Genomic DNA, 26180 nt, shown 5'->3' with positions numbered 1-26180 from the left:
TGTCCTTGTTAACATCTGCCCATACTCGATTCAGAAATCAGATCAGCACATAGATATTCCGCTTCATAAATTTAAACACTACAACCAGCTTTGTGGTACCACATAAGGAAAATATATCAAATATGGGACTATAAAAAATGTTGCATTTTTTGAGTCCGGAAGGAAGACAGCATCGTCTCAGTTTGCAGAAAAAGAATCAATTTAAGACATTTCTATTTAACCTCATTAGTCCTTTATTATTTTGCAGCAAAAGCATAAAAAGGAATAGTTGTTTCAGTTGGCTGCTGAAGAGATCAGATGATATTGACACATTTACTTGGCAGGACAATGGCAGATGGGGTTGTACCTCTTCATCAATTATACGAGAGAAAATACCCAATAATGCAAATGCTGTGTCTTCTGACAACAAGCCCTATGTTTCCCTAAGAGAAAGTTTGTTAACTGAGCAGAAATCTACTTGAAATTTTGTTATGTCTCACTAATGATTTCCACCCACTTCAAAATAATAATTTGATACATAGGGATTTCCACCCACTTTGAATTCGAAGGATTTAGTGCAAATCGTTCGATCGTTCAATCAAAGAAAAAAACGTTTGATCGAACGATAAAATCCTTAGAATCGAACGATTCGATCGATTGAAGGATATATATCAATCAAAAAAATGTAAGAAAAGGCTAACATTGTACCTCGGTAGGTTTAAACTGCTGAAGTATGTAGTCAAAGTATTTTTTAAAGAGACAGTACTTCGACTATAGAATGGTTGAATAGTCGAACGATTTTTAGTTCGAATCGTTCAAATGGAAGGTCGTAGTAGCCTATTTGTGGTCGAAGTACCCAAAAAAATACTTCGAAATTCAAAGTTTTTTTCATTCGAATCCTTCACTCGAGCTTAGTAAATGTGCCCCGTAGTGTACTATCCCATATCCCATCTCCCGACTGTGAGGATCATTTATGGAACACAGAGTACTCTGGTCACTTTTTAGGGAATTACTTGTTTTTTGAACTTGCTTCATTATTGATCACTGATTTGCCATTCGTGCGTGCGTAAGACAAAAGCAAGTTCAAAAGGGGTTCTATAGTATTTTTAGTTTTTAAAACTTACTGCTAGAATGGTTTTATAAAGATGTTTTCTTTCTTTTGTTATTCTTATAAATAAATACAGGATATGCAAGTAAAGCATTTCATAGAAAAACATTTCCTCACCTGTTCCTTTCGAGTCACATGATTGAAAAGCAGTTATTAGCTCTGAACGGTGTGCATAGATTTTTTCACGGAGTGCTCTCAACGCTGAGTCTTCAACAGCACTCACTCTGCAAGGAAAACAAAATCTATAATTAATCCATGAACTAGAGGTTCCCCGGCCCTACAAGAAAACTATTAATATTAGAAATACTGTAACGGTACAGTTATGGGATCTATTGGGAAAGCTTGAGAACTAGGGTTTCTACACACTTATTTAAACATGATGTAATACATTTTAGAGGACATAGTTCAATGTACTGTATATGCTCACCTTTGATGGAGAGTTAGCTTCCTTGTGCATTTACTAACTTGGTATTGAACAAAGTGTGGGGTCAGATCAGGGCTCAGTTTAAGATAGGCTCCTCTGTTGCTACCATCGTCATAGTAATTGGAAGCTGAAAAGATTGTTACAACCTATGAACAATAAAATACAATTTATATGGGTATTATAAAGACATGTCTACAGCAAGCATAAATACAGAAAACAGCCAGAAAACAGCCAAATCGCAGGGACCATCATCTTGCGTACCACACAGCCTGGTTCCTTTGATACACGCTTATGACATGTACAGAATGGGGCAGATCTACTAACGTCCAAAACGTTTCGAAGTAATTTTTTGGATACTTCGACCATCGAATAGGATACTACGACTTTCAATTTACTTCGATTCGAAGTAAATATCGTTCAAATATCCGACCATTCGATAATCGAAGTACTGTCTCTTTAAAAAAACTTCGACTTCAAGACTTCGCCAAACTAAACCTGCCAAAGTGCTATGTTAGCCTATGGGGACCTTCTACAACATTCTTTACACATCGAATAAAAATCCTTCGATCTTACACTAAAATCGTTCGAATCGTTTGATCGAACGATTTTTATTCGACCGCAGGATTGCCAAATTTGCTGAAAAAAATCGAATTTGATATTCGAATTTGAAGTTTTTTAATTCGATGGTCGAATTTCGAAGTTTTTTGTACTTCGAAATTCGACCCTTGATAAATCTGCCCCAATGTGTCTAAGTATTTGATCCACCCTATACATTGCAATAAAAGCAACTGTATCTGGGAAAGAACAAAGCAAGAGACCTGAGACCAATAGCCCACAAAATTCCACTCCCTGAAATTTCACAAGAGTCAGAATTGAATGGAAGATCCTAATTAAACACTCCAATGTATCTTCGCTTTCCCTTTGTGTGTTTTATTGTACATGTCACAGTTGCTCATTAAATAAATAATATCTTTAGATTCCAGTTGTGTTCAATCTATATTCAAACACACACTTTATTAGATTCTATATTCCTAAGGATTCATCAGAGTTGTATTTAATACAGAACTATTTTGCATAAACGTTTAAGCATCCAGTGAAAAACATCTTACCTTTCCATTGTGACATAGCTCATACCCTTCTTGTTTGCATTCATGAGAACGTATGAGCATTTTCAAATTGTATTTATCCAGTAATTTTTTGGTTACATCTGGCCCAAAATAACAACCACCGCCGCGAAAGCTGTTTGGCGTGCAGCCATTTTTACTTCTTGGGTCGCTCCATAGTATGTCAACAACCTTTAAAATGCAGAAATTTCCAGGTGAGATCAGTTACATTTTATCCAGTGTTTAAAGGAGAACTAAAGCTTAACTAAAGAAGTAGCTAGAAATGTTGTACATTATGTTTTGGGCTTCTGTACCAGCCCAAGGCAACCACAGCCCTTTAAAAGTACAGATCTATGTCTCCCAAGATGCCCCAGTAGCTCCTCATCTTCTTTTCTGCTGATTCACTGCACATGCTCTGTGATGCTGAGCTTAGGGACTGACTCAAAATATACAGTACACAAAACATAGAATAGAAATGTCACAACATAAGGCTGATTAGTAATTAATACAGATAATTACTACATGGCAGCACAGAAACCAGTGCAATTAGCATCAGAATTTAATAATCAGCCCTGTAGCATCAGCTTATATTACAGGCCAACCTCATTTTCTGTTTGATAGTTTGCAACGACCCCTAAAGCTTATCTTCTCATCAGCTGCTCAGAGCCCACTGAGCATGTGAGTGTCGCAGACACTTTCCAAGATGGTGACCCCCTGTGACAAGTTTGAAGTCCTGGATCATTGCTGCTATTGAGAAGCTGAAAATTTAGGCTGGTGCAATAAGTTTAGTATTTAAAATATGGCATTTTTCACCATATTCATTTTAAGGGTTTAGTTCTCCTTTAAGGGCGACGATTTTGCATCGGTAGCATTATGGCAGAAACGGATAAATGGATTATAGAAACGTTACCCAGGGCCGGAATTTACATACTGGGCACCCTAGGCCTGCTGTCGTTAGTCACTCCCGTCCCTTCCCTTTTATTTGTTAAAGTTTTCATCGGGACTGGAGCAATGGGGATTGGTGCACAGGAGATTAAAAAAAAAAACGGTTGTATCTCCTTCTCATCCCCAGTGTTTCTGAGCCAATGTGGGAGTGGTTGAGCAACATGCCGCTCTCTAAAATCCTGCCGCCCTAGGCCCGGGCCTTGGTGGTCTTTCCACAAATCCGGGCAGGACGTTACCACGTCAACAAAGTAGACCAAATAAATCGTTGTCCTTTAAAATCCTTTAAAGGGGTCCTTCACCCTTAAATTAACTTTTAATAGGATGTAGGCATACATATTCTAAAACTTTTTGCAGCTGGCTTTCATTTTTTTTTAAATTTGTTGCTGTTATTTAGTTTTTTGTTAGCAGCTCTCTAATGTGCAATTTCAGCAGCTATCTGGTTGCTAGGGTGCAATTTACCCTAGAATCCAGGAAGCGGTTTGGATGACAGAATGGAATATGAACAGGAGAGAGTGTGAATAAATAGATAAGTTATAAAAAGTAACAATAACATTGTAGCCTCACAGACCAAAAGTTTTTTGGCTGCTGGGGTCAGTGACCCCCATCTGACAGCCGGAAAAAGGTAGAAGAAAAAAAACAAATAATTCAAAAACTTAAGACCAATTCAAAAGTTGCTAAGCGTATGGCATTCTATAACATACTAAACGTTAAAATAAAGGTGAACAACCCTTTAAGCTTTCACCAATTCAAAAGTGTGAGCCAACCAGGTAGAGCAAGAAAAAGTTTCTCTTACTCCCTGCTATTCCACTACCTGGAGAAACAAAATCTTATTTATTTGTTGCTTACAGTGCTGCTGCTAACTTCCCCTATTGGTTACTGGGGCCAGAGTCTCCTGTGAAAAGGCTGCCTGTCTTAATGAAAGTCAAGCATTATCACAAGGTATTATTTTGGGGGTTCTTGATATATGGGCCTGGACCCCAAAAATGGATCATCATTGTATTTCGACTGGGCAAATATGATGCCCTTTAACGCCATGAAATATTCTCTATGGCATTAAAATATGGTATAATAATAAGAGTGAGTAGATCATTCAAGATATTTATTTGATAATGCTGGATTTGCAGTCAGTATTTTTGATCAGGATCAGAGGCATACCTCAGCTACAGTTTAGAAACAGGCAAAGGCATAGATTTATATTGGATAGGTGGCCCAGTTGTCCACCCATTGTACAAATAAGCTATTTTATTCACTAGGGAGTGCCTAACAAATTGCACCATGCAGTGAACTCTGGTTTCCCATGTACCTGTTTCCACTCCTTCCGTAGGGAATCCGGCAGCTCAGGAGTCTTATCAGGAAGCTGAATCCTGGAGTCCAAGTAATTTATTTCTAGAATGCCAGAACTTCTGTATCCTCGTTCAGAACAGGGTCTATTTTGAGATTTGCTGCTGGCTGGCACCATTTGTTTGCTTGCTCTATTTTGGTTTACGCCATGATCTAGCGACGTTTTTTTGTTTTTTCCATCATGTATTTTATCCCTGGAAATAACCCGTCCAGAGTCTGGTTTTGGAGTTCGCAAAGCTGATTTATACTTTTAAGAAAAAAACAATAGGATAAATTGTAGATTTTGTAATTGACTTGTTATAATTTCTTCATATTATTCTGGCTTTATTTGTTTTATGCCACATCTTTGCACTTCATTAAGCCTGCCACCCTCCTGCAACTTTGAACTTAAACAATAAGTTTAGTTATCTCTTGGAACCCCTGTTTACCCATCTATACCTTCAGTAGGGCTCCCTTATGAAGACTCGATGTGCAAAATGATTCCTCTATGTTTGTGATTTCAGGGCATACACATAGTCAAAATCTAAATTAATGAGTATCCAGTTCATGAAATGTTCTCCGACCAAATCCACATGGGTCATGTCCCCTTATTTATCAATACATTTTCCCAAAAAATTAAAGTGCAGGGAAATAAAACCCGGCACAGATCAGGATATCTTCGGGACTTTTCACACTGACTTTTATACAACCTCGGCAGGTCTGAGATGCTGGATTTTCGGATTCAGACTTTTTCCATCCTCGTGGTATAATAAATCATGAACAGTGTGGGGGGGTTTTTTTCACTACAAATTCAGATTTTATAATAAAAAATAAGAATGCACTGAATCCTCTTTTTGGATTCAGCCGAACCCCCGAATCCTTTGTGGAAGATTCGGCTGAATACCAAACCGAATCCTAATGTGCATATGCAAATTAGGGGTGACAAAAAGTCACGCAATTTCCCTCCCCGACCCTAATTTGCATATGCCTAATTTGCATATGCAAATTAGGATTCAGTTCTGCTGGGCAGAAGGATTCATCTGAATCCGAATCCTGCTGAAAAAGGCCGAACCGAATCCTGGATTTGGTGCATCCTTAGTAAAAAAAACTCAACTTTTTCAAGACTTTAATAAATAACCCCCATAATGGGCAGATTTATCAAAATCTGAGTTTGTGAAAACAAAAACACGAACGATAAAAAAAAAAGCAGACAAAAGTCGAATGCTAGCTAATGTTCTTAAACCAAACATTGGAAAAAAGAAATTATTCTTTTATAACTGCTAGAAGAAAAAAATATTTTTCTCCCAACATAAGCAGCTATACATTTTTCAAGTTTAAGCTGTCAAGTGTTTTAGGAAACATAATGCAGAACACCTAGATAATTATTCTTAAAGGACCAGTAACAGCAAAAAATAAAAATGATTTATATATGTTTAAATATAATGTACTGATTGATGATACTGATGGCTTTCTTGACAAAAATTAGGCACATATCTTTTGTGCCGTTACCTTTACTCTATAGAACGATGCAACCAGCTACTGTTATCAACTACTAACCCCCATTTGTGGCACAGGCCAGCTGCTACTCAAGTTCATTTTTTTATATTATCCTCACCTTAAATCTTTCAATGGAAGACAAGAAATCTAGGTCCGTTTTGTCTCCTATCCCACCATGCAGTATAAGTACCTTGCTGTCAATAATGGTAGCAAGGGGCAATCGGCTGTATATGTCTTCCAAAAGAAGTAGAATATTTCGGGCATGAACCTGTGTAAAGAAATACGTTTTACCCTATTGTTTACACTTGTGTACATTTCTAAATAGTAATAAATAATTTTGTATTTCAAAAGGGCAATAAAAAAGGCCATTTTTTTATCATTTGGCTGTACTGTAGTTTATATTACAGAATAAGATAACAGCAGCTCTCCTGAAATCTCTATTTTCCTGCTGGTTCAATATTTGTTAGGAGATATGATAATTATGGCCCTATGTACAGGTCAACAAACATAATACAATCAAGGAAGTCCTTTGTCATGCCCCAACCAATATCTGTGTCTGCTTCTTTAGAAACACGACTTGTGATGGGCGAATTTCTCCCGTTTTGCGAACTTCCAGCGAAATTCGTGAAACAGAAAAATTTGCCCGCATCAATTTTAGACGCGTGTCCAATAAGTCGTTCACGTCAATTTTGACGCTGGCGTTAAAGTCAATAGTGTTGACGTGTGACAACGTTGACGCAAGCGACTTTTTGGACGCACATCCAAAACTTTTAGACGCCGTCGAAAATTTTTGCTGGAGATACACAGAAATTTGACACAAATTCACACGAGGCGAATTTATTCGCCCATCACTAAACACGACAACCTTTTTTAATTAGAAATACAGATATGGGGATCTGTTATTGAGAATGCACAGGACCTGGATAAGGGATCTTTTCGTAAACTGGATCTCCTTACCGAAGTCTTCTATAAAATCATTTTATATGTTATAAGAGCAAAGCGTTACAGACACAAATAGCACTAATAGTAGTTGGTACCTTATATTTTTGCATTACTTCATTTGTGAAGCCATATCTGAAATAGACAAAAAAATTTTATTACATAGATAATATAGCATAGTTTTTCTGTTCTAAACAATAGTTATGCTAACCTTCCCCTCTTGCATAAACTAGGTAAGCTAGAACTACTCATAAAATGGCATTTCTGTACATTTATTTTCAGTTAAATATGCAGCACAATGTGAGAAAATTGCATATGATTTAAAGGCAAATATACCCCCTTTTTGACATGAGCTCATTCAGTTGGAGTTATGTAAAAAAAAGGTGCATAAACTCTAAAATAGTGAAAGAGAGAATAAAGTTCCAGTTGTTTTCTATATCTTTTCAAGCTACTGCCACACACAGAAGTATATATGCATATAAGCACAGGCCAAGAAATAACCCAGGTGGATCAGAGGAGCTTATATGCACATATACTGCCCTCAAGCTACACTTTACCTCAAGTTCATGATTGGATCTTCATGGTTGCCTCTGTTTAAATGTACATTGTTTGGATATATGAGGAGGAATGCAAACAACAGTACTAGTATTTCTACTGAATTCTTCCCTCGATCTACAAAGTCTCCATTAAAGAGGTAGTGATTTTCTGTTGAAGGGAGACCATTCTGTAGAAAGATAAAACATTATATTATTTCTGTTTTTGTTATTATTAGTTTATTATTGATTTAAATGTTGTCTATTTTATCATATAAATGTTATTTACATGAACAGAAAATAAAGCTGATTCGTACAGTATTTTAAAGTATTCCTGGTGGTACTTTTTAAACAATGTTGCAAAAGTCTGACTTCCCCAGCAAAGAAAGTTAGGGGCACATTTACTAAGCTCAAGTGAAGGATTAGAAGGAAAAATACTTCAAATTTCGAAGTATTTTTTTGGCTACTTCGACCATCGAATTGGCTACTTCGACCTTCGACTACGACTTCGAATTGAACGATTCAAACTAAAAATCGTTCGACTATTTGACCATTCGATAGTCAAAGTACTGTCTCTTTAAAAAAACTTCGACCACCTACTTTGTCAGCTAAAACCTACCGAGCACCAATGTTAGTCTATGGGGAAGGTCCCCATAGGCTTTCTAGACAATTTCTGATCTAAGGAAATCGTTCGATCGATGGATTAAAATCTTTCGAATCGTCCGATTTGAAGGATTTAAACGTTCGAACGATTGCGGTAAATCCTTCGACTTCAATATTTGAATTCGGAGGATTTAACTTCGATGGTCGAATATCGAGGGTTAAATAACCCTCGATATTCGACCCATGGTAAATGTGCCCCTTAATGTTAACTGCTAATCATCTGCCTTGTCTTTGCATCAGCAATCTGAGCCACCAGGGCAGAGAATAGAAGGGACAGACAAACACTGCTTTAATAGCAATACATTTACAGGTATGGGACCTGTTATCCAGAATTCTCGGGACCTGGGGTTTTCCGGATAATGGATCTTTCCGTAATTTAGGTCTTCATGCCTTAAGTCTACTAGAAATTCATTTAAACATTAAATAAACCCAATAGGCTGGTTTTGCTTCCAGTAAGGATTAATTATATCTTAGTTGGGATGAAGTACAAGCTACTGTTTTATTATTACAGAGAAAAAGGAAATCATTTTTAAAAATTTGGATTATTTGGTTAAAATGGAGTCTATGGGAGACAGTCATTCCGTACTTCGGAGCTTTCTGGATATTGGGTTTCCGGATAAGGGATCCTATACCTGTACAAATAACTTAAAGACCATAGAAAAATTGTAATAAATGTACATTACAATGTTGATTAGAATTGTGTTTTCTTTTATTAGGCAGTAACTTTTGGGTTGACATTCCCTTTAAAGGGATAAGGTCATCACTGCAACAAACTAAAAAATGCTGCCTGTCTTCACACCTCTCTATAGTCTGTTGGGGCCGATAGACTTAATGATGGAATAGCAAGAAGCGACGATTAACAGTGGCTCCTCTTTACATCTTCATCTACCAATGCAACAAGTCTGATCAACAAGGTACCTATTGTTTATATTTTTAAAAACTGCTGTATATGAGTGCTGCTACAGTGATGGCTCTGATGTTACTTATGTTACTTAATTAAGAAGATTCAGTCATTGTGCCAAGATATTGTTTAACTGTACCTTGTAAAATATAAGTAATAAATCATCCAGCTTCCCATGGAGGTCACCTAGGTTATAAAAATATATTTAGATCAATGTTCAGCATACACAATAAAGCAAAAAGAATATAAATCCCTATCTCAGGTATAAGGCACAGAAATACAAAGATGCTAATTTTGCAGATGAAGTTTGTCAACAAGTCACTATTTCAGGCATTTTCTTGCCACAAGTTTTTCAGCAAAAAAAAAAAAAAAACTCCAAATACTCTTAAAAAATTGGCTGGTGGAACAAAAGCCTTAGAGAGGGGACTGAGATATAACTACGCAAGAAACTGTTTTGTCCAGAAATGTCTTGGCTGGAGTTAAACTTCTTGGCCAATAAATCCTTGCTTCCCATGCATTTACTAGTTGGGACACTTTTCTTGGGTGTGAAATCCCCCAAGAAGATGTTTTGACTTGCCCTACTTCTGCTGCCACATATTTTCATACACTTGACTTAGAGTACTTAGAAATAAGCATCAACAGTAGGAAGGCACTTTTGACATCCTTGCCCTCACAGATAAGGGTGATGGCTGCTGAGGAGATTTGTCGTTCGCAAAAAAAATGCACGATTGAGGGTGACAAATCTCCAGAAAATGCTTCTCCACCAGTGATAAAAACCTACTCGTTGTGAAGTCTTCCAAAGTTTCTTTGTGAGGCAATTTTGGCCAACTTCAGAAGAACTAGGCATTATGTATAGGTTTTTACCATTATCGATTTCAATTTGCAGGTGGAAAAGCATTTTTGGGGGGTTTGATGGCCACAGTCCTGCATTTATATTACTGGCGACAAATCTCCCCATCAGCCTTGGCCCTAATACTTGTTAACACACAAATTTTTTCTGTTACATAAGGTAAAATACATGTCTCGTACAACACATAAGCGATTTACATTGGGCTTCATTGTGCAGCATCTAACAGACATCTGCTAAGATAGTCAGATTCCATAGGGAGGTACATTTTCCATTGGTTCTAGAAATATTCACTGCTAGTAATAATAATGTTATGCTGCTTTGTAATTAAATGTAATTAGTGAAATAAATCACTCTAAAACTTGATAATGAGTAACAAAGTGTCTCAACTGGTTTGTTAAAAGCAATATACATTTGATAATATTGAAGCATATGCTGTACCCAAAATAAATATAGATTAGAGATGTTACTCACCACAAACAGTTATCTCTTTGGAATATGATGTGGAAAGATGAACAATATTTGGCATTTGTTTAAGAAACTTCTTTGTTTCATGGAAGAGCTGTAGCACATACCGGGCATGGAGCTGCTGCAATATGGATTACAAAGGGAACTTGTGAGCCTATAAACTACTCAAATGCAATTCCACCTTGACATTCTCATGGTGTACAGCAGGGGTCCCCAACCTTTCTTACCATGAGCCACATTCAAATGTTAAAAGAGTTGAGGAGCAACACAAGCATGAAAAAAAGTCACTGGGGATGCCAAATAAGGACTGTGATTGGCTATTTGGTAGCCCCAAGGTGGACTGGCAGCCTATAGGAGGCTCTATTTGGCAGTACTCCTGTTTATGCAACCAAAACTTGCCTGTAATTTAAAAATAAACATCTACTCTGAGGCCACTGAGAGCAACATCCAAGGTGCTGGTGAGCAATATGTTGCTTGCGAGCCACTGGTTGGGGATCACTGTTGTAGAGAGTTCCTTATGAATGAATAGTAAGTGAGTCTTTCTATGGTTAACTCTAATTTCATAATTTTCAACTCAAATATTCCTTAGAGCAGTGATCCTTAACCAGTAGCTCATGAGCAATGATGAGTTGCTCTCCAACCCTTTGGGTGTTGATCTCAGTGGCCTCAAAGCAGCTGCTTATTTTTGAATTTCAGGCTTGGAGGCAAGTTTTGGTTGCATAAAAACCAAGTATAGTGCCAAACAGAGTCTCCTGTAGGCTGCCAGTCCACATAGGGGCTACCAATAGCCAATCACAGCCCTTATTGGCACCACCCAGGAACATTTTTCATGCTTGTGTTGCTCCCCAACTCTTTTGACATCTGAATGTTGCTCATGGGTGAAAAAGGTTGGGAACCCCTGACATAAAAAATGAAACCACATTCACACATATAATACAGTAGGTTACATTAATTGCCCTGGTTATTAGTATTCATCCATTACCAATTTACCTAAATGACAATAGGCAGATGTTCCTGCTGGTTGTATTGTTTTAGCCTTAATAAATCATTGGTCCATGTTCTCTAGATGTATTAGAGCTGTCTTCTAAAAACACTGACTTGGACACAAAGTTGGCAGGTAAAGACATGATGTTTAATTTAATGTATTTAGAAAGGTTTAGAAGTTCCCCTTTAAAATACTGCTAACAAATTAAATAGGACAAGTGCTAAAAAAGTAAAAGTAGCATCCACATATCTTAAATTGCCTACTCTGGCCTAAATCTCCATAATATGCAGGGCCTACACCTTGCAAGTGACTAGATTTGTAGCCATGGTGTGAGAGCATTAACAGTAAAATTCTGTTACAGTAGAATAGCAAAAGCCCCTTACTGGCCATCAATATGATGTGCTTTTGTGATAACTTTCTATCTCAAGAAAGACAAGCAGTATGAAAACTTTCACTTACCTTAATAAATACAAATACACATCTAAGAATTGCTTTATGTACATATAGCATTGAAATTCTGAAGGAGTTTTAACATAATGAAAATGAGAAAACCTGTGTTCCATCAATAAACTTGCCTGCCCTTGCTTGAAAGCACGAAGAAGGGCATTAGTGTCCGACACGGTTAGAGGGAACGTTAGTCGTGGTCCATCATAAGAGTCAGGAATTTCGATCTTTTCATAATCTATAAACTTGTGTCTTTCTTTTGAGTTATATATATCAGAAATTAAGTCTGAAAAACATATTAATTGAATTATATACAACTATAACAACATGATGTTCATATCAGCAATCAGGCACATCAACCTCCTGGGTATATATTGCAGAAAAGTACATTTATGTGATCTGAGTTTGACACACCTCTTTTTTTCCAAATCAGAAGGATTCTGTTATGTCATAAGATGGCAGTGCCATGATAAGATGCTGCTCAACATGATCACAATTAATTAGATGTGTTAAAAATGTATTCTGACTGCTGTTTTCCTTGTATTTTGCGGTTATAAAGTTGAAAATTTGTTTTCATTTTCACGGAACTCCCCCGGTTTCCCTATTTGTTCAGAGGGTTATAGGGAGCCCTACGAGCCCCTAAAGTGCAGCCCATCATATGAGACCATACAAAGGTATATGGCCACAGGCCCAATGGCTTTATAAAGGGCATGTAAGTCTGAGCTGACATCTAACATGCTTTATAACTTTACGTAGGGACATAATCCTGTATAATTAAAAATTAATTAAATGTATAATAGTTGCATATAGGATGAAACATACTGAAGGACTTGCTTTGACAAACTTACCTGGCCCTTGTCCTTTCCACTGTGCAAAGTGGTCCATCATAAATGTAAAAAAGCTGGAGAGCTGTATAAATGTAAATTAAAATACGTTTATGATCGTCAGATATGGCAAAGCACAATTTGTGTATGTTTTCAATGCTGCAAAAACAGAATCTCTGGGTCTGTGGTGGAACTTTTTTATAACTGAATACACTTTATAATTAAAGGGCATGTAAAGTCTAAAATAGAATAAGGCTACAAATGCTGTATTTTGTATACTAAATGCTGTATTTTGTATACTAAACATTAACATGAACTTACTGCACCACAAACCTAATCAAATAAATTATTTTTGCTTTCAAAGTTGGCCACAGGGGGTCACCATCTTGTAACTTTGTTAAACATCTTTGCAAGACTAAGACTGTGCACATGCTCAGTGTGGTCTGGGCTGCTTAGGGATCGTCATAAACAAAGCTGCTTGAGTTCTGCATGGCTGAGAAGTAAGGCTGGGGCTCCCCCTGCTGTTCATAAGTATGATTGTTTTCTTGCTCAGCAGTTAGGGACCGTCTGACAATTCCTATCCACAGCAGTAAATGAAGGGAGAATTTCACTGCATACAGTCAGGTTTCTTATAAAAACTGTACACATTGTTTAATTAAAGTATATTGGAGATAGGTTTCTATTTCCTTTAAGAAAGTAAAAATGGGATTTTATTTTTTTGCCTTTACATGCCCTTTAAGGGCATTTCAGTATTGACTATTTTGCAGCACCCAATAAAATGTCTTTCAGACTCTGCTCTCTCTTTTCTCTCTTTTTCAGAAAAAAGCCAGTGTCCATGATTATTAATGCAACGCGCACATTGACTCATTCTGAACAAAAATCAAGACCTGTGAATAATTCACAGTGATTCCCACTGTAATCAGCAAGAAGTGAAGATGAGAGATTCTGACCATTTGAATACAGGACTGATCAAAACGGTCCATGTTCCAAAGTACTAAAATTCGTAAAACCTGGTTATACCAGCTACCTAACTATAGCAGAGGTTTCCAGATATATATAATTATTTGTAAGAACAATCTTACTGCAACTATATTACCAGGATGCTGTAATAGCACTGAGGAAAATGTAAACTTGATGCATTACACTTAGAGAAAATAGGCAGCAGTGAGAACCTCACCGCACTACAGTTTATTCTTGATTTATTATTGATTCAGAAAAATGTCCTGGCAACACTGACCTGAAGCTGTGCTTGCTCTTCTGCATATTCTATTGACTGAAATATGTTCAGGGTATAACGGCGCCTCATTTCTAGCCGTGCAGTATAGAAACGATACCATCTCTGTATAAGGATTGCTGCTTTAATGGCTAATTTTAAACAAAATAGAAAAAAAGTTAAATGGTTATCATGAGATGCAAACTTCTTAAAACACCTTATTTACAGTACAATGATGTTTAACTGTCCACTGGATTTCCAAACCCAAAAGTAATTTTGTTATTATATTCGATAACCTTAAACCATGGGCAGGTGCTTCTCTTCCCTGAATAATTCACTGGCCCCGAGGGTACTATTCTATTGAGTTCTGGGCTCTTATCTTGTCTCTTGTTCAGGGATCCGTTGTAGCTGCCCAGTGTGCAGCAGGGTAGAAGTTTAGATTTACAGTTCCGATTTTATTCTATTGTGCATGTGCAACACTGCAAGGATCCCTTTTTGACTTCATATATGTGTCCTGTGCGGATTCCTTGAGTGCCCATCACCTTGTTTTTCTAAGATTTTTGCTCCCCTGGCTCTCGGGTTGATACACCTGTATAACTGTTTTTTTATAGTTATTGTTTACGTGCTTGTAAGAGGGTGTAATACCATTAATATGTATTTGTAATAGTATTGAGTTATTTTGCTGTTATCTGTGTTGGCACACAGGCCCGGATTTCGGGCTCCGGCACACCTAGACCACTGGGTCCTAGTGACCGGCACCCACGTTCATGCAGCCCCCTCCCTGCACGGAAGCGTGCGCCTGCATCAGAGCACTGTGGATGATGCATACAAGTTTAAGTGTCCCCAGTGCTCCCTGGATTGTGGCTGGGCGTCATGCCGCCCCTAAAATATTGCCGCCCTAAGCTCGGGCCTTTGTGGCCTCACCACAAATCCGGGCCTGTGAACACATTGCTATTGTACATGATTAACAAAGTTGTCGAGAGAAGGGACAGGAAGAGGAAGTGGGGTGGCCATATTGGCAGTGCTTAAGTTGGGTGAGGGAGAGGGTAGGGACAGAAACAGTAATCCTAAATAATAGAAGAAATCTAAGATGAGAAAAAGTCACCATCAATGTGGGGAAAGTTGTGCATCCTAATCAAATGAAGAGTAATACTGATTAAGAATCTAAGTCTTCCAGATATCGTTATATAATGTGTTTTTCCAAGGCACATGTAACAAAGGTAAAATTTGAATTCATGTGAATTATTTTTAACTATAATAAATATGAATATACCTGAAATTCGATTGCGGGGTTATTTAATAAAAAATCAAAAATCTAAAACTCAGACTGATATTAAAAACTAGAATCGCATTTGAATCAAATTCAACTAAACTCGAATCGAGTTTTTTCTCCGAAAAAAACTTGAATGTCAGGAAGGCTAGTAACATCTTCAAATTGGTCACTGGACCTCTCCCATTGACTTATACATGAACTCAGCAGGTTTTAGGTGGCAAATAGCCAAATTCAAATTTTTTAAAGGGCCAAGATTTGATAAATCTCGAAATTCGAATCAAATTTGGATTATGCACAATTCGAATTTGAGAGTTTTGACCATAAAAACATTCTAAAAATTCTAATTTTTCTAAATTTTTAGTTGAAAGTCACCCAGCTATGGATCTCTAGCATATAAGTATTGATCTCCATGTCTAATATACCCAAGCAAGCAAATATTCTTCAGAATATACTGTAATTCAAGTATATTAGTTTTACATTCAGCTTTCCCAGCATTAGGTTTTAGAAGAGTATATTGTTTCCAATCAACTTGTACAGAATAGACTTTGATTCTCTGCCTTTCCTGGGAAGGTGTGGATGCACAATACTTGGAGAAACCTGAGCAATCTCTTGAGAGTAGAGATGGAAAAACCTACAAATATTCATCACAAGGAGCAGACAAGATTGTACTTGCAATTGGTATGTAATACATATAAAATTGTGCCTAATTTGAAACAAACAATAACAGCAGAATGTAAAACATGCTTGTCTTTATCCTGCATTCTAAATGCAATATGCTCTTCATTTCTATGAAAAAAAACATTATCCTAAGGGTCAACATATTTTATCTACAAGCAGGATTTATATTCTATTTGTTTCCTTTTACTACGCAGTAACCCAATAAGGAAAGGAAGAAAATGGCTTAATGCCTTTCTCTGTCCTAATTGCATTTATACTTCAGTAAGTGCTGCCTTACAGCTTGTATCTGCTGAAGCATCCTTCATACATAACAACATAAACATTAGTTCATATTCTTTCAGAGTTAAAAGGAAAGTGGATTAGTGGGCACCACAGGCAAATACTATTTCTATAGTGAGTATAGATATGGGTACAGGTATGGAACCTATTATTCAGAATCCTCGAGACGTGGAGCTTTCTGGATACTGGGTCTTTCTGTAATTTGGATCTTCACACCTTAAGAAATCATGTAAACATTAAATAAACCCAATAGGCTGGTTTTGCTTCCAATAAGGATTAATTATATCTTCGTTGGGATCAAGTACAAGCTACTGTTTGATTGCTACAGAGAAATAGGAAATCATTTTAAAAAATGTGGATTATTTGATTATAATGGAGTCTATGGGACACAGCCTTTCTGTAATTCCGAACTTTCTGGATAAGGGGTCCCATGCCTGTATATATAATTTATGTAAGGGTATGGAGAGGTCAGTGTCAGTGTGTGTGTATATATATAGATGCTGGGTTTCATTTGGAGGGGTTGAACTTGATGGACTTTGATCTTTTTTTACCCGATTTTAACTATGTAACTGTATTTATTATTAAGCGTGCATATAAGTTAGCCAATCACAATCCTGTCTGTCTGCTTCCTTAAATCTACAGCCCTGCTATCAGACATTGGTCCTCGGCTCACAACTCACTGCTGAAATCCCTTGTGTGGGGCCACAAGCAAATCGTGTGACTTTCATCTCTACATGGTAATGAGCACAAGTGCTAAACTTTGTTTGTGCTTTCCACTCCCCATGGTGTTCATGAATTCAGTTGCATAAATCATGAAAACTTAAATGTATGTCTTTTCACACCAGTCTCCACTCCATGTAGCTCCTTGCAGGCCGACACTGAGCCTGTCAATGGAACTATGGGGGTGTGCATTTAAGAGAGGATCCGCTTTTTTTCGGTGAAGCGAAATTGGTCAGATTTGCCAATCACTAATTACTACCCTTAAAGGGGTGGGTTACCCTAACATTGGAAGAAAAGGCTTATATAATTGGGGATGCCAAACGTTAGGTGCCTTACTTTTGCCACCCCCAAGTAAATAGAGCATTTCCTTCTTCTTTAAGTTAACTTTTAGTATGTTATAGAATGGCTAATTCTAAGCAACATTCCAACTGGCCTTAATTTTTTCTTTTTGACAGTTTTTGAATTATTTGCCTTCTTCTCTTTCTGACTTTCAAATGGGGGGTGACTGACCACATCTAAAAACAAATGATTTGCAAGGCTACAAATGTAATGTTATTGCGACTTTTTATTACTCGTCTTTCTATTTACCCCATCTCCTATTCATATTCCAGTCTCTTATTCAAATCAATGCACGGTTACTAGGGTTATTTGGGCCTTAGTAACCAGGTTGCTGAAATTGCAAACTGGAGATATGCTGAATAAAAAGCTCAAAAACCACAATAATAAAGAATTAAAACCGAATGCAAATTGTCTCAGAATATCACTCTACATCATACTAAAATTTAACGCAAAAGTTGAACAACCCCTTTAAGGGTTTAAATGCCGGGAACTCCCTACCACTGACAAAGCCGCTCGGTTGAGTGGTGACTTTAGACTAAACTCTACCAGATATTGAATCAAGCCCGATTTCATGTTTATTATTTGTGGTTGTAGTTTAGCTGTCATCATGGCATACTTGTGCCTTTTTCTGATTTATGATAAGGAGAAGCATAATGTTGTATTACAATCCATTCACATCAGGAAGGAAAAGGGCAGATATAGGGGGTACTATCATTTTACTCATTTATAAAACATCAACATATTTCACAGGGTTGTACAAACTATCCGAGCACATTTGAATTGTCTATGCAAGATTAATTTAAAACAGCTGACCTCAGTACCAAAGGGCCCCAGGATTTATGGGGCCTGATCATTTATAATGTAGGACTGTTTAGCTTATGGCCCTTCCTTTCTTGTTGTACTACAAGTCCCAGCAATCTCTGGCATTCTTTGACACTTAAAGCACTAATGGTGCTTCAGAACTGCCCACAAATACACACTGTTTTATTGGGTTGTCCCATACAATTCTCTTCTGCTGGTCTATGGGGCCCCACTGTGTGACTAGGTATATTCACTCATTCTTGGACACCTGTGATTTAAAAAATTGTCACATTTGATAACATTACATAACTGAAAATAGGATATGTCACTTGCCTTTTTCTGACTTTTTGGTCTGATTCTCGGTCTTCACAGAGGTTCCACAGCCCATGATTGAATCTGGCATCGGTTATAAAGTCTCTAGCAGGTTTACAGGATATTTACAGCTGCAGTTTGATATTTGGCTTCTTTGATACTGTGCGCTCCTCCCTTAATCCTACCAATCTGGCTCCTACTCTCTTCTGCCATAGCTACAAGAAAGAGGTGTGTCACAAACACAGGAGGCAGAAATGAAATTACATGGATTAGCAGCATGTGTTTTCAAAGGGACCGCTGGGATGCAATCACTACAGCTTGTTATGAAGCGTCCAACATGATGGGCACACTGATCTCATCCACTAGATTAACATGTAAGCAGCTACTTGCTGTTACATCATGAGCCAATTAATCTTTAGGCTAAATGGCTGGAACGTGGCACTGATCATGGGCAGAACGTAATGCAGGTTTTTAAAATACAAAACCAAAGATTGCTATTTAGAGGCTGAGGATGCCAAGTTGTAGCCCTCATTGGTATAACGCATACAACACATACACAGTAAATGCCACAGTGCATTTTTTGCATACCCCAATTTTTTACAGCCCAAGTAATTATTAAGTCATGTGTTGAATGCTGAACAGTCAAGCACTGCCAGAAATGTTACAGCTTAGACCATCTGTTGACTTTGCTGTAATTATAGAAAACTTCCAACAGCATCCGCCATCAGTATTCCAGTATGTTTTCCAGCTGCCACCTGGCAAAACCCATTATTTTCTATGGGAGCATAATAAGAGAAGGCAATGATGTTTTCCAAGTCTTCTAAGTTTGAATTTTTTTTGTCCAAAATAAACCTTACGAAATGTAATAAGTCCCTGATTCTGATCTTGTGTCAGGTTTAGGATCATGTCTAAGAATCTAAATGGAACCTGATCCCAATTATTGTTTTTAGTATTTAATGTATTAACTGGAATGCTGAAAAGAGGTCTCTCTATAGTGTGCAGCACCAAGCCATAAAGATACCAAAAAAGTAAACAATAAAAGTATCTTTTCATTCAGAATGATTTATTTAAGAAGGACACTACTGGAAATGACATTGACAGGAGTTTGGATAATACATGTCATACCTGTAATTGATTTTGATCCTGATACCTGATAAGGCCATTATCAGGAGACACATCTATTCTGAACATAGACTGAATACGTTTAGCAGCTAAAGAGTTAATATAGAGATGTGCCATAGGATTTTAGGTCATTGGAATTTGCAGTATGAATCACACTGTCATTAAAATGATGCCCAGGTGCCCTCATCCATGTTAATTGTGCTCTGATAAACTTCAGTTACTCTTTACTGCACTGCAAGTTGGAGTGATATCAACTGAAACCCCACCAGCATCCTATCAACAAAACAATGGGAAGGTAACAAGATCCCTGACGTTTCTGATTTTCTCAGATTCACTTTCATCTGGTATGGTGCCTATGGATTGGAGAAAAGCTGATGTTATTCCAATATTTAAAAAGGGATTACGATCTCAGACTGGCAATTATAGGCCAGTAAATTTGACATCTGTGGTGGGCAAATTATTTGAAGGCTTGTTAAGGGATCACATTCAAAATGTTGTCCTAGTCAATGGCATTATGAGCAACAATCAGCATGGCTTTATGAAGGATAGGTCATGTCAGACGAATGTGATTGCTTTTTATGATGAGGTAAGAAGCTGGAAGTTGGATTTTGCCAAAGCGTTTGATACCGTGCCCCACAAACGACTGCTTTCTAAACTAAGGTCTGTTGAACTTAATGAAGTCGTTTGCACGTGGATAGGAAACTGGCTACAGGATCGGGTACAGAGGGTGGTTGTTAATGGGACATTCTCTACTTGGAGTAAGGTTCTTAGTGGGGTCCCTCAGGGCTCGGTATTGGGTCCACTTTTATTTAACTTGTTCATTAATGACTTAGGGGAGGGTGTTGTAAGTAATGTATCAGTGTTTGCAGATGACACAAAATTATCCAGCCCAATTAATTCCATCCAGGATGTGGCATCCCTGCAACACGATCTTGATAAACTGGCAATCTGGCCAGCTAAGTGGCAAATGAGATTCAATGTTGATAAATGTAAAGTCATGCACCTGGGATGTAAAAATATCCAAGCCACTTATACCCTTAATGGTACTGCACTAGGCAAATCCATTATGGAAAAGGACCTTGGAGTCCTTGTAGATGATAAACTTGGCTGTAGCAAGCAATGTCAGTCGGCAGCATCAAGGGCAAATAAGGTCTTGAGCTGTATTAAAAGGGGCATAGAGTCAAGGGAGGAGGGGGTCATTCTTCCACTGTATAGAGCACTTGTAAGGCCCCATCTAGAATATGCCATACAGTTTTGGTCTCCATCACTGAAACAGGACATTATTGTATTAGAGAGGATACAGAGAAGGGCAACTAAGCTGGTAAAAGGTATTGAAAATCTTAGCTATGAGGAAAGACTGGCCAAATTGGGGATGTTCACACTGGAGAAGAGGCACTTAAGGGGAGATATGATGACTATGTATAAATATATAAGGGGATCATATAATAATCTCTCTAATGCTTTATTTACCAGTAGGTCTTTCCAGCTAAGACAAGGTCACCCTAAATATTCAGAAGGGTTTTTTTACAGTGAGAGCTGTGAAGATGTGGAATTCTCTCCCTGAATCAGTTGTACAGGAGGATAGATTAGATAGCTTTAAGAAGGGGTTGGATGGCTTTTTAGCAAGTGAGGGAATTCCCTCACTTGCTAAAAAGCCATCCAGTCCCCAAGTTGATCCATGGACTGGTCCAATTGCCATTTTGGAGTCAGGTAGGATTTTTTTCCCCCTCTGAGGCAAATTGTAGAGGCTTCAGATGGGTTTTTTTTTGCCTTCCTCTGGATCAACTAGCAGTTAGGCAGATTAAAAAAATAAAAAATAAAATAAAAGATTGAACTTGATGGACGTGTGTCTTTTTTCAACCTTACTTACTATGTTACTATGTTACTATGACACCTGAATTGCTCCCATACCCCACCTAGTGGTAGATATGAATTAGAACACCCAAGTCAGGCCATGACTTCTCATTCTACATTGAGTAGGAGAAACAATAGCTTATCTGAAAGCAGTTGCATTATGAAGTGTTGGCTCTGAAAGCACAGGAACAGGCACAATGACCTGAGATGGCTCCTAAACACCAATATTACAAATATAAAAAAACTTTAAAACACAGTGTAATTTAGTAATAAAAACTACACCATAAAAATCATGACAGAATCATTTTTAATGAACAGTAACATCAAAAAATTAAAGTGTTTTAAAGTAATAAAAATATAATGTAGTGTTGCCCTGCACTTGTTTATATAAATAAGCTGCTGTGTAGCAATGGGGCAGCCATTCAAAGGAGAAAAGGCTCAAGTTACACAGCAGATAAGCTCTGTAGAGAATAATGGTGTTATCTGTTATCAACTATTTAACCTGTGCCATATAGCCTTTTTTCAGTTTCAGCCATTGCTACATAAACTATAGTAGTGTTTCTGAAGCAGACATCTGTTTTACCAGTGCAGGACAACACTTTTTAAAATTATTTGGTGTTATTGTTCCTTTAATTATAACCATTCGTATCTGCAGATGGGCACACGTTACTTATGAATATGGCTTTGGGAGAGTGCCTGGTGCAACCTGCTTTTAGTGCAAACAGAGGAGCATTATGAGATTCTAATAACGACATGCAATTAGTCACCTCCACAAAATAAGCCTGGGCTTTCAGCACTTATTCATTTATTCGGCAAGTCCCTCAAATAGCAGCTTAATATGCAACACGATGCTTGCTCAAGTAATGATTTCATGTAGCCATAACCAACATTAGGATGCACTTGAACGGGTTTTGATAAATTAGCAGTGACGTATTTAATGCTTTCAAATAACCATTAGCTCTCAGATCTACAGGCAATTATTGAGAGAGTCTTTACTTTGGGGGTTTCAATTATTCAGCTTTTAGCTAGAAGCCTGCTTAAAGGAATACATTATGGTATCGCTGGTGTGGTCACTTGTGCGCTGAGCAAAGTGCTTTATCATTCAGCGGAGGCTCAGCGACCACACCTGTTGTTGGTAAAATATGAATAATTTGACTCAAGCCCACACAAAAGCCAGCAGACTCAAACAAGCCTCAATACTTACTTTTGGTACCTTATAAATGGTCATCATTTAAATTTTAATCTTAAAAAAACTTGCAAATATTTTCTTTTAGAGAAAATAATATTTCTAAAATATCATACAGGAGTTGAACCCAGCAGGTAGGTCCCAGCCTGTGAAAAATATGACCAGAGATAAATAGTTAGGACCTTCATATGAGCTTGAAAATAAATGGACAGATTGAGTTACTTATCAAACACTGTTACGGCTTAAAATGACAGCAACCCCCGCCATTACCAAGAACTTTTTGGCCTCTTTGCAAGCTGGATGGGTGCAGATGTGAACCTTTTCACATGGGAGCAGTGCAGAGTACAGTCTTGCAGTAATTACTATTATCGTCTGCCTCAACAAGTCCCCTGCATCCCAGTTCAATTACATACTCTACAGGGAATGTTTATTCCCTAATTTAACAGTCAATAATGGCTTTGAGCCAATACCTCAACTCAGGCTGTATCATACTCTGTGATTCTGATCTGACATATTCCACGAGTAGATGACTTACAGCCTCCTTTTTTAAGGGGTGATTCATCTTTCAGTTAACTTTGAGAATGATGTAGAGTGATCTTCCAAGAAAATTGTTTTTTAGATGGGGTCAGTGACCCCTATTTGAAAGCTGCAAAGAATCAGAAGGCGGCAAATAATTCAATAACTATAAAAAATAAATAAGGAAGACCAATTGAAAAGTTGCTTATAATTGGTCACTCTATGACATATCATGTTAACTTAATGGTAAACCACCCCTTTAAAGGAGAATTCAACCCTTTAGCAAAAAAACCCTTACCCCCCACCCCACGTAGACCCCCCTCCCTCCTCCCCCCAGCCTAACTGCTCCCCCGGGGAAATGCCCCTAACTTTTTACTTACCCCTCGGCACAGATTGAGGCCATTGGAGTTCCATGCAGCCATCTTCGGGGAGGCACATTTATTAAAGGTCGAATTTCGAATTCATGTGATTATTTTAAATTCTATTAAACTCAAATATACTCGAAATTCGATAGAGGGGGTGATTTAATAAAAAAAATTGAACAACTTAAACTCGCACAAATTTTACAGACGCGAAAACTTGAATTCGAACCTGACCAAACTCGATTCGATCTTCAGGCGACTTCCTGCCACGATCGCACAAAATATGAAGTCAGCGGGGGGGGGGCAGTGCGCACACGCTCGGCGGCACACCAGGGGGTGTTCGGAGGGGGGCCCGGGCCCACCGGGACTTCTGTCCCCCCAGTCCGACCCTGCCTAAGGTTTACAGCACACAGGATGCTTGGTAATTGTTACTGAGTAGCACTGGTCAAACCATTATGGCTACCCAGTACCTACCCACCACACCATTACCTCTGTTTGGAAGAGTTTATGGCAGACACAGACAAAGTGATAAAGAAAGAGTGTGGAAAGACAAGGAGCTGGTCCAGTGTAGGACTGGCTCACCGGGATACCAGGAAAACTCCCCATGGCCCCATGTGTCAGTGGGCCTCTTGCTTCTAAACAATTGGCCTATTTCATGGTTATTCCCTATTTCTTTATGGGACTTAATTATGGAAGAATATAGTATAGTAAGTTAATATAAAGGACTAGGAGAATAAAGAGGTTGAGAGAGTAGAGGAATAATAGTTTGGAAAGTGGGCCCACGGTCCAAGGCTTTCTGGTGGGCCCCTGGCAGTCCGACACTGAGCTGGTCTAATAAAGAAGCACTTGCATAATATTCTACTGTTCATACCCTGATAATCATATTTTTCCAAATTGTGCCCCATGCTTCTAAATAGTTGTGCTTTAGGCAAAAACCTGTGCCTGGGGCTCAGTTAGATACCAGTAAAGAGTTTATCAGCTCTCATGAATACAAATTGTTGCCCAGGGACAAACTGTCATGTCATCTGTTTTGCATGGATAAGTTGACAAAATTGTCTCAGCAGCCTCACCAAACAAGTTTATGTACATGTGTATTGCCAATATATAAATATGTATGTATGTATGTATGTATGTATGTATGTATGTATGTATGTATGTATGTATGTATGTATGTATGTATAGTCCTTGCAGCGCCGGACTGGGCCGGTGGGACACAGGGAAAAAGTGTTTGGGCCCCGCAGGCCCAGAATCCCTCCATATAGCTGGCGATCCTGACCTCTGCCTCCCTCCCAGCCCACCTGATCTCTTAAAAATAACGTGCATTAAGTAGGTCCACGTTGGCGAGGGGGGTTTGTGACTGGGGAGGGGGATTTGCGACTGGGGAGGGGGTTAGTGACTGGGGAGGGGGGGTAGAAACTGGGGAGAGGGGCAGTTTGGGGTGCTGGGGGCCCTGATGTAGCAGTCCCAATGGGCCCTGATCCCCCAGTCTGACCCTGGCTCCTTGAGGGCAAAGCACTGAACAGCAAAACAATTAATTAGTAGTAACAAAAAAGGGGTCACTGCAATAATAAGTAACAATAAGTGCATTATTAGAAATACAATTCACATAAATATAAAATATAATTACACTGCAGATTAAGTGCTCAGTGCCAAGGAGACAAAAGGATGGAGGACCCTACCCCTTAGGGCTTACAGTCTAAATTTAGACTGTAAGCCCTACAGTTTAAATTGTAAATATATATATATATATATATATATATATATATATATATATATATTTCCAATAATATCATCTGGTGTTTACAACTATAACTACCAACAAAAGCTTTATAATATATATCACAATAATGTGATCAAAGTCGATTATGCTGTTTCTCCATAAAATGTAGTTTATCATATATAATATAATACATAGAAAGGGCACAAGTGGGCAGGCCAGGTACAGTGCTGGCAAGATAGGTGGAAAGATGACGAGATTTCTGTTAATCCATAATTACAACATTTTCTAAAAAGGTTTTGGATTATTCATTTTATAAATGAAACTGTTAAATCAGAGATTATGTAGGAGTTTCTGTGCGTTGGTTTATTCCTACCTCCGATTAATGCACGCCATTTCCATCTGTTATATTTCCCATATTTCTGTTGTGGGGAAAGTGTGACCCAAATAAATATGCAGCTTGGAATATTTCACCGGTGCACACGGAACAATGCAGGAAAGTTTCTCCCTTACATCACGCACACCCTTTGTTATAATGTAAAAGACATACATTATTTATGCTCCCCAAGAAATGATAAGTGGACCACTTCTGTCCTTTTCTGCAGTCCATTTGATCCCATATTTTATTGTCCTTTCTATGCAAACACTGCCTATTTATATACAGGCGTGTTTATTTTTCTTGTCAAACACTATGTAAATGAGCTGGTCTTCAAGAATACAATTACACGCCATACTGTAAGTCACTGTAGAGCCAAGGGAGTTTCAGATCTCTGTCTGCTACAATGAATGAATAAGGTCTGTGATAAACAAACACGCAATCAGTTACAA

At 38.1% G+C, this 26180-nt stretch overlaps 1 protein-coding gene across 3 annotated transcripts in view; it reads right to left on the bottom strand.

The window, feature by feature from the left end:
* Positions 1 to 26180, bottom strand: part of ppef1.L (protein phosphatase, EF-hand calcium binding domain 1 L homeolog) — a 30614-nt gene that overhangs the window by 3752 nt on the left and 682 nt on the right. For all 3 annotated transcript variants that reach the window (XM_041581814.1, XM_018246267.2, XM_041581815.1), the window contains 13 exons: positions 18617 to 18810; positions 14218 to 14345; positions 13005 to 13065; positions 12288 to 12442; positions 10734 to 10848; positions 9552 to 9598; positions 7873 to 8039; positions 7414 to 7450; positions 6495 to 6644; positions 4863 to 5147; positions 2621 to 2806; positions 1515 to 1657; positions 1205 to 1311 (listed from right to left, as the gene is read on the bottom strand). In XM_041581814.1, the coding sequence (XP_041437748.1) occupies positions 1205 to 1311; positions 1515 to 1657; positions 2621 to 2806; positions 4863 to 5147; positions 6495 to 6644; positions 7414 to 7450; positions 7873 to 8039; positions 9552 to 9598; positions 10734 to 10848; positions 12288 to 12442; positions 13005 to 13065; positions 14218 to 14345; positions 18617 to 18686 (1651 nt within the window). In that variant the 5' untranslated portion in view covers positions 18687 to 18810. The remainder of the gene's footprint in view (positions 1 to 1204; positions 1312 to 1514; positions 1658 to 2620; positions 2807 to 4862; positions 5148 to 6494; positions 6645 to 7413; positions 7451 to 7872; positions 8040 to 9551; positions 9599 to 10733; positions 10849 to 12287; positions 12443 to 13004; positions 13066 to 14217; positions 14346 to 18616; positions 18811 to 26180) is intronic.

This window comes from Xenopus laevis, chromosome 2L (genome assembly GCF_017654675.1).
Source record: "Xenopus laevis strain J_2021 chromosome 2L, Xenopus_laevis_v10.1, whole genome shotgun sequence".
NCBI classification, from domain to species: domain Eukaryota; kingdom Metazoa; phylum Chordata; class Amphibia; order Anura; family Pipidae; genus Xenopus; species Xenopus laevis.
Note: the sequence above shows the minus strand (reverse complement) of the source record. Positions and strands in the feature narration are given on the sequence as shown.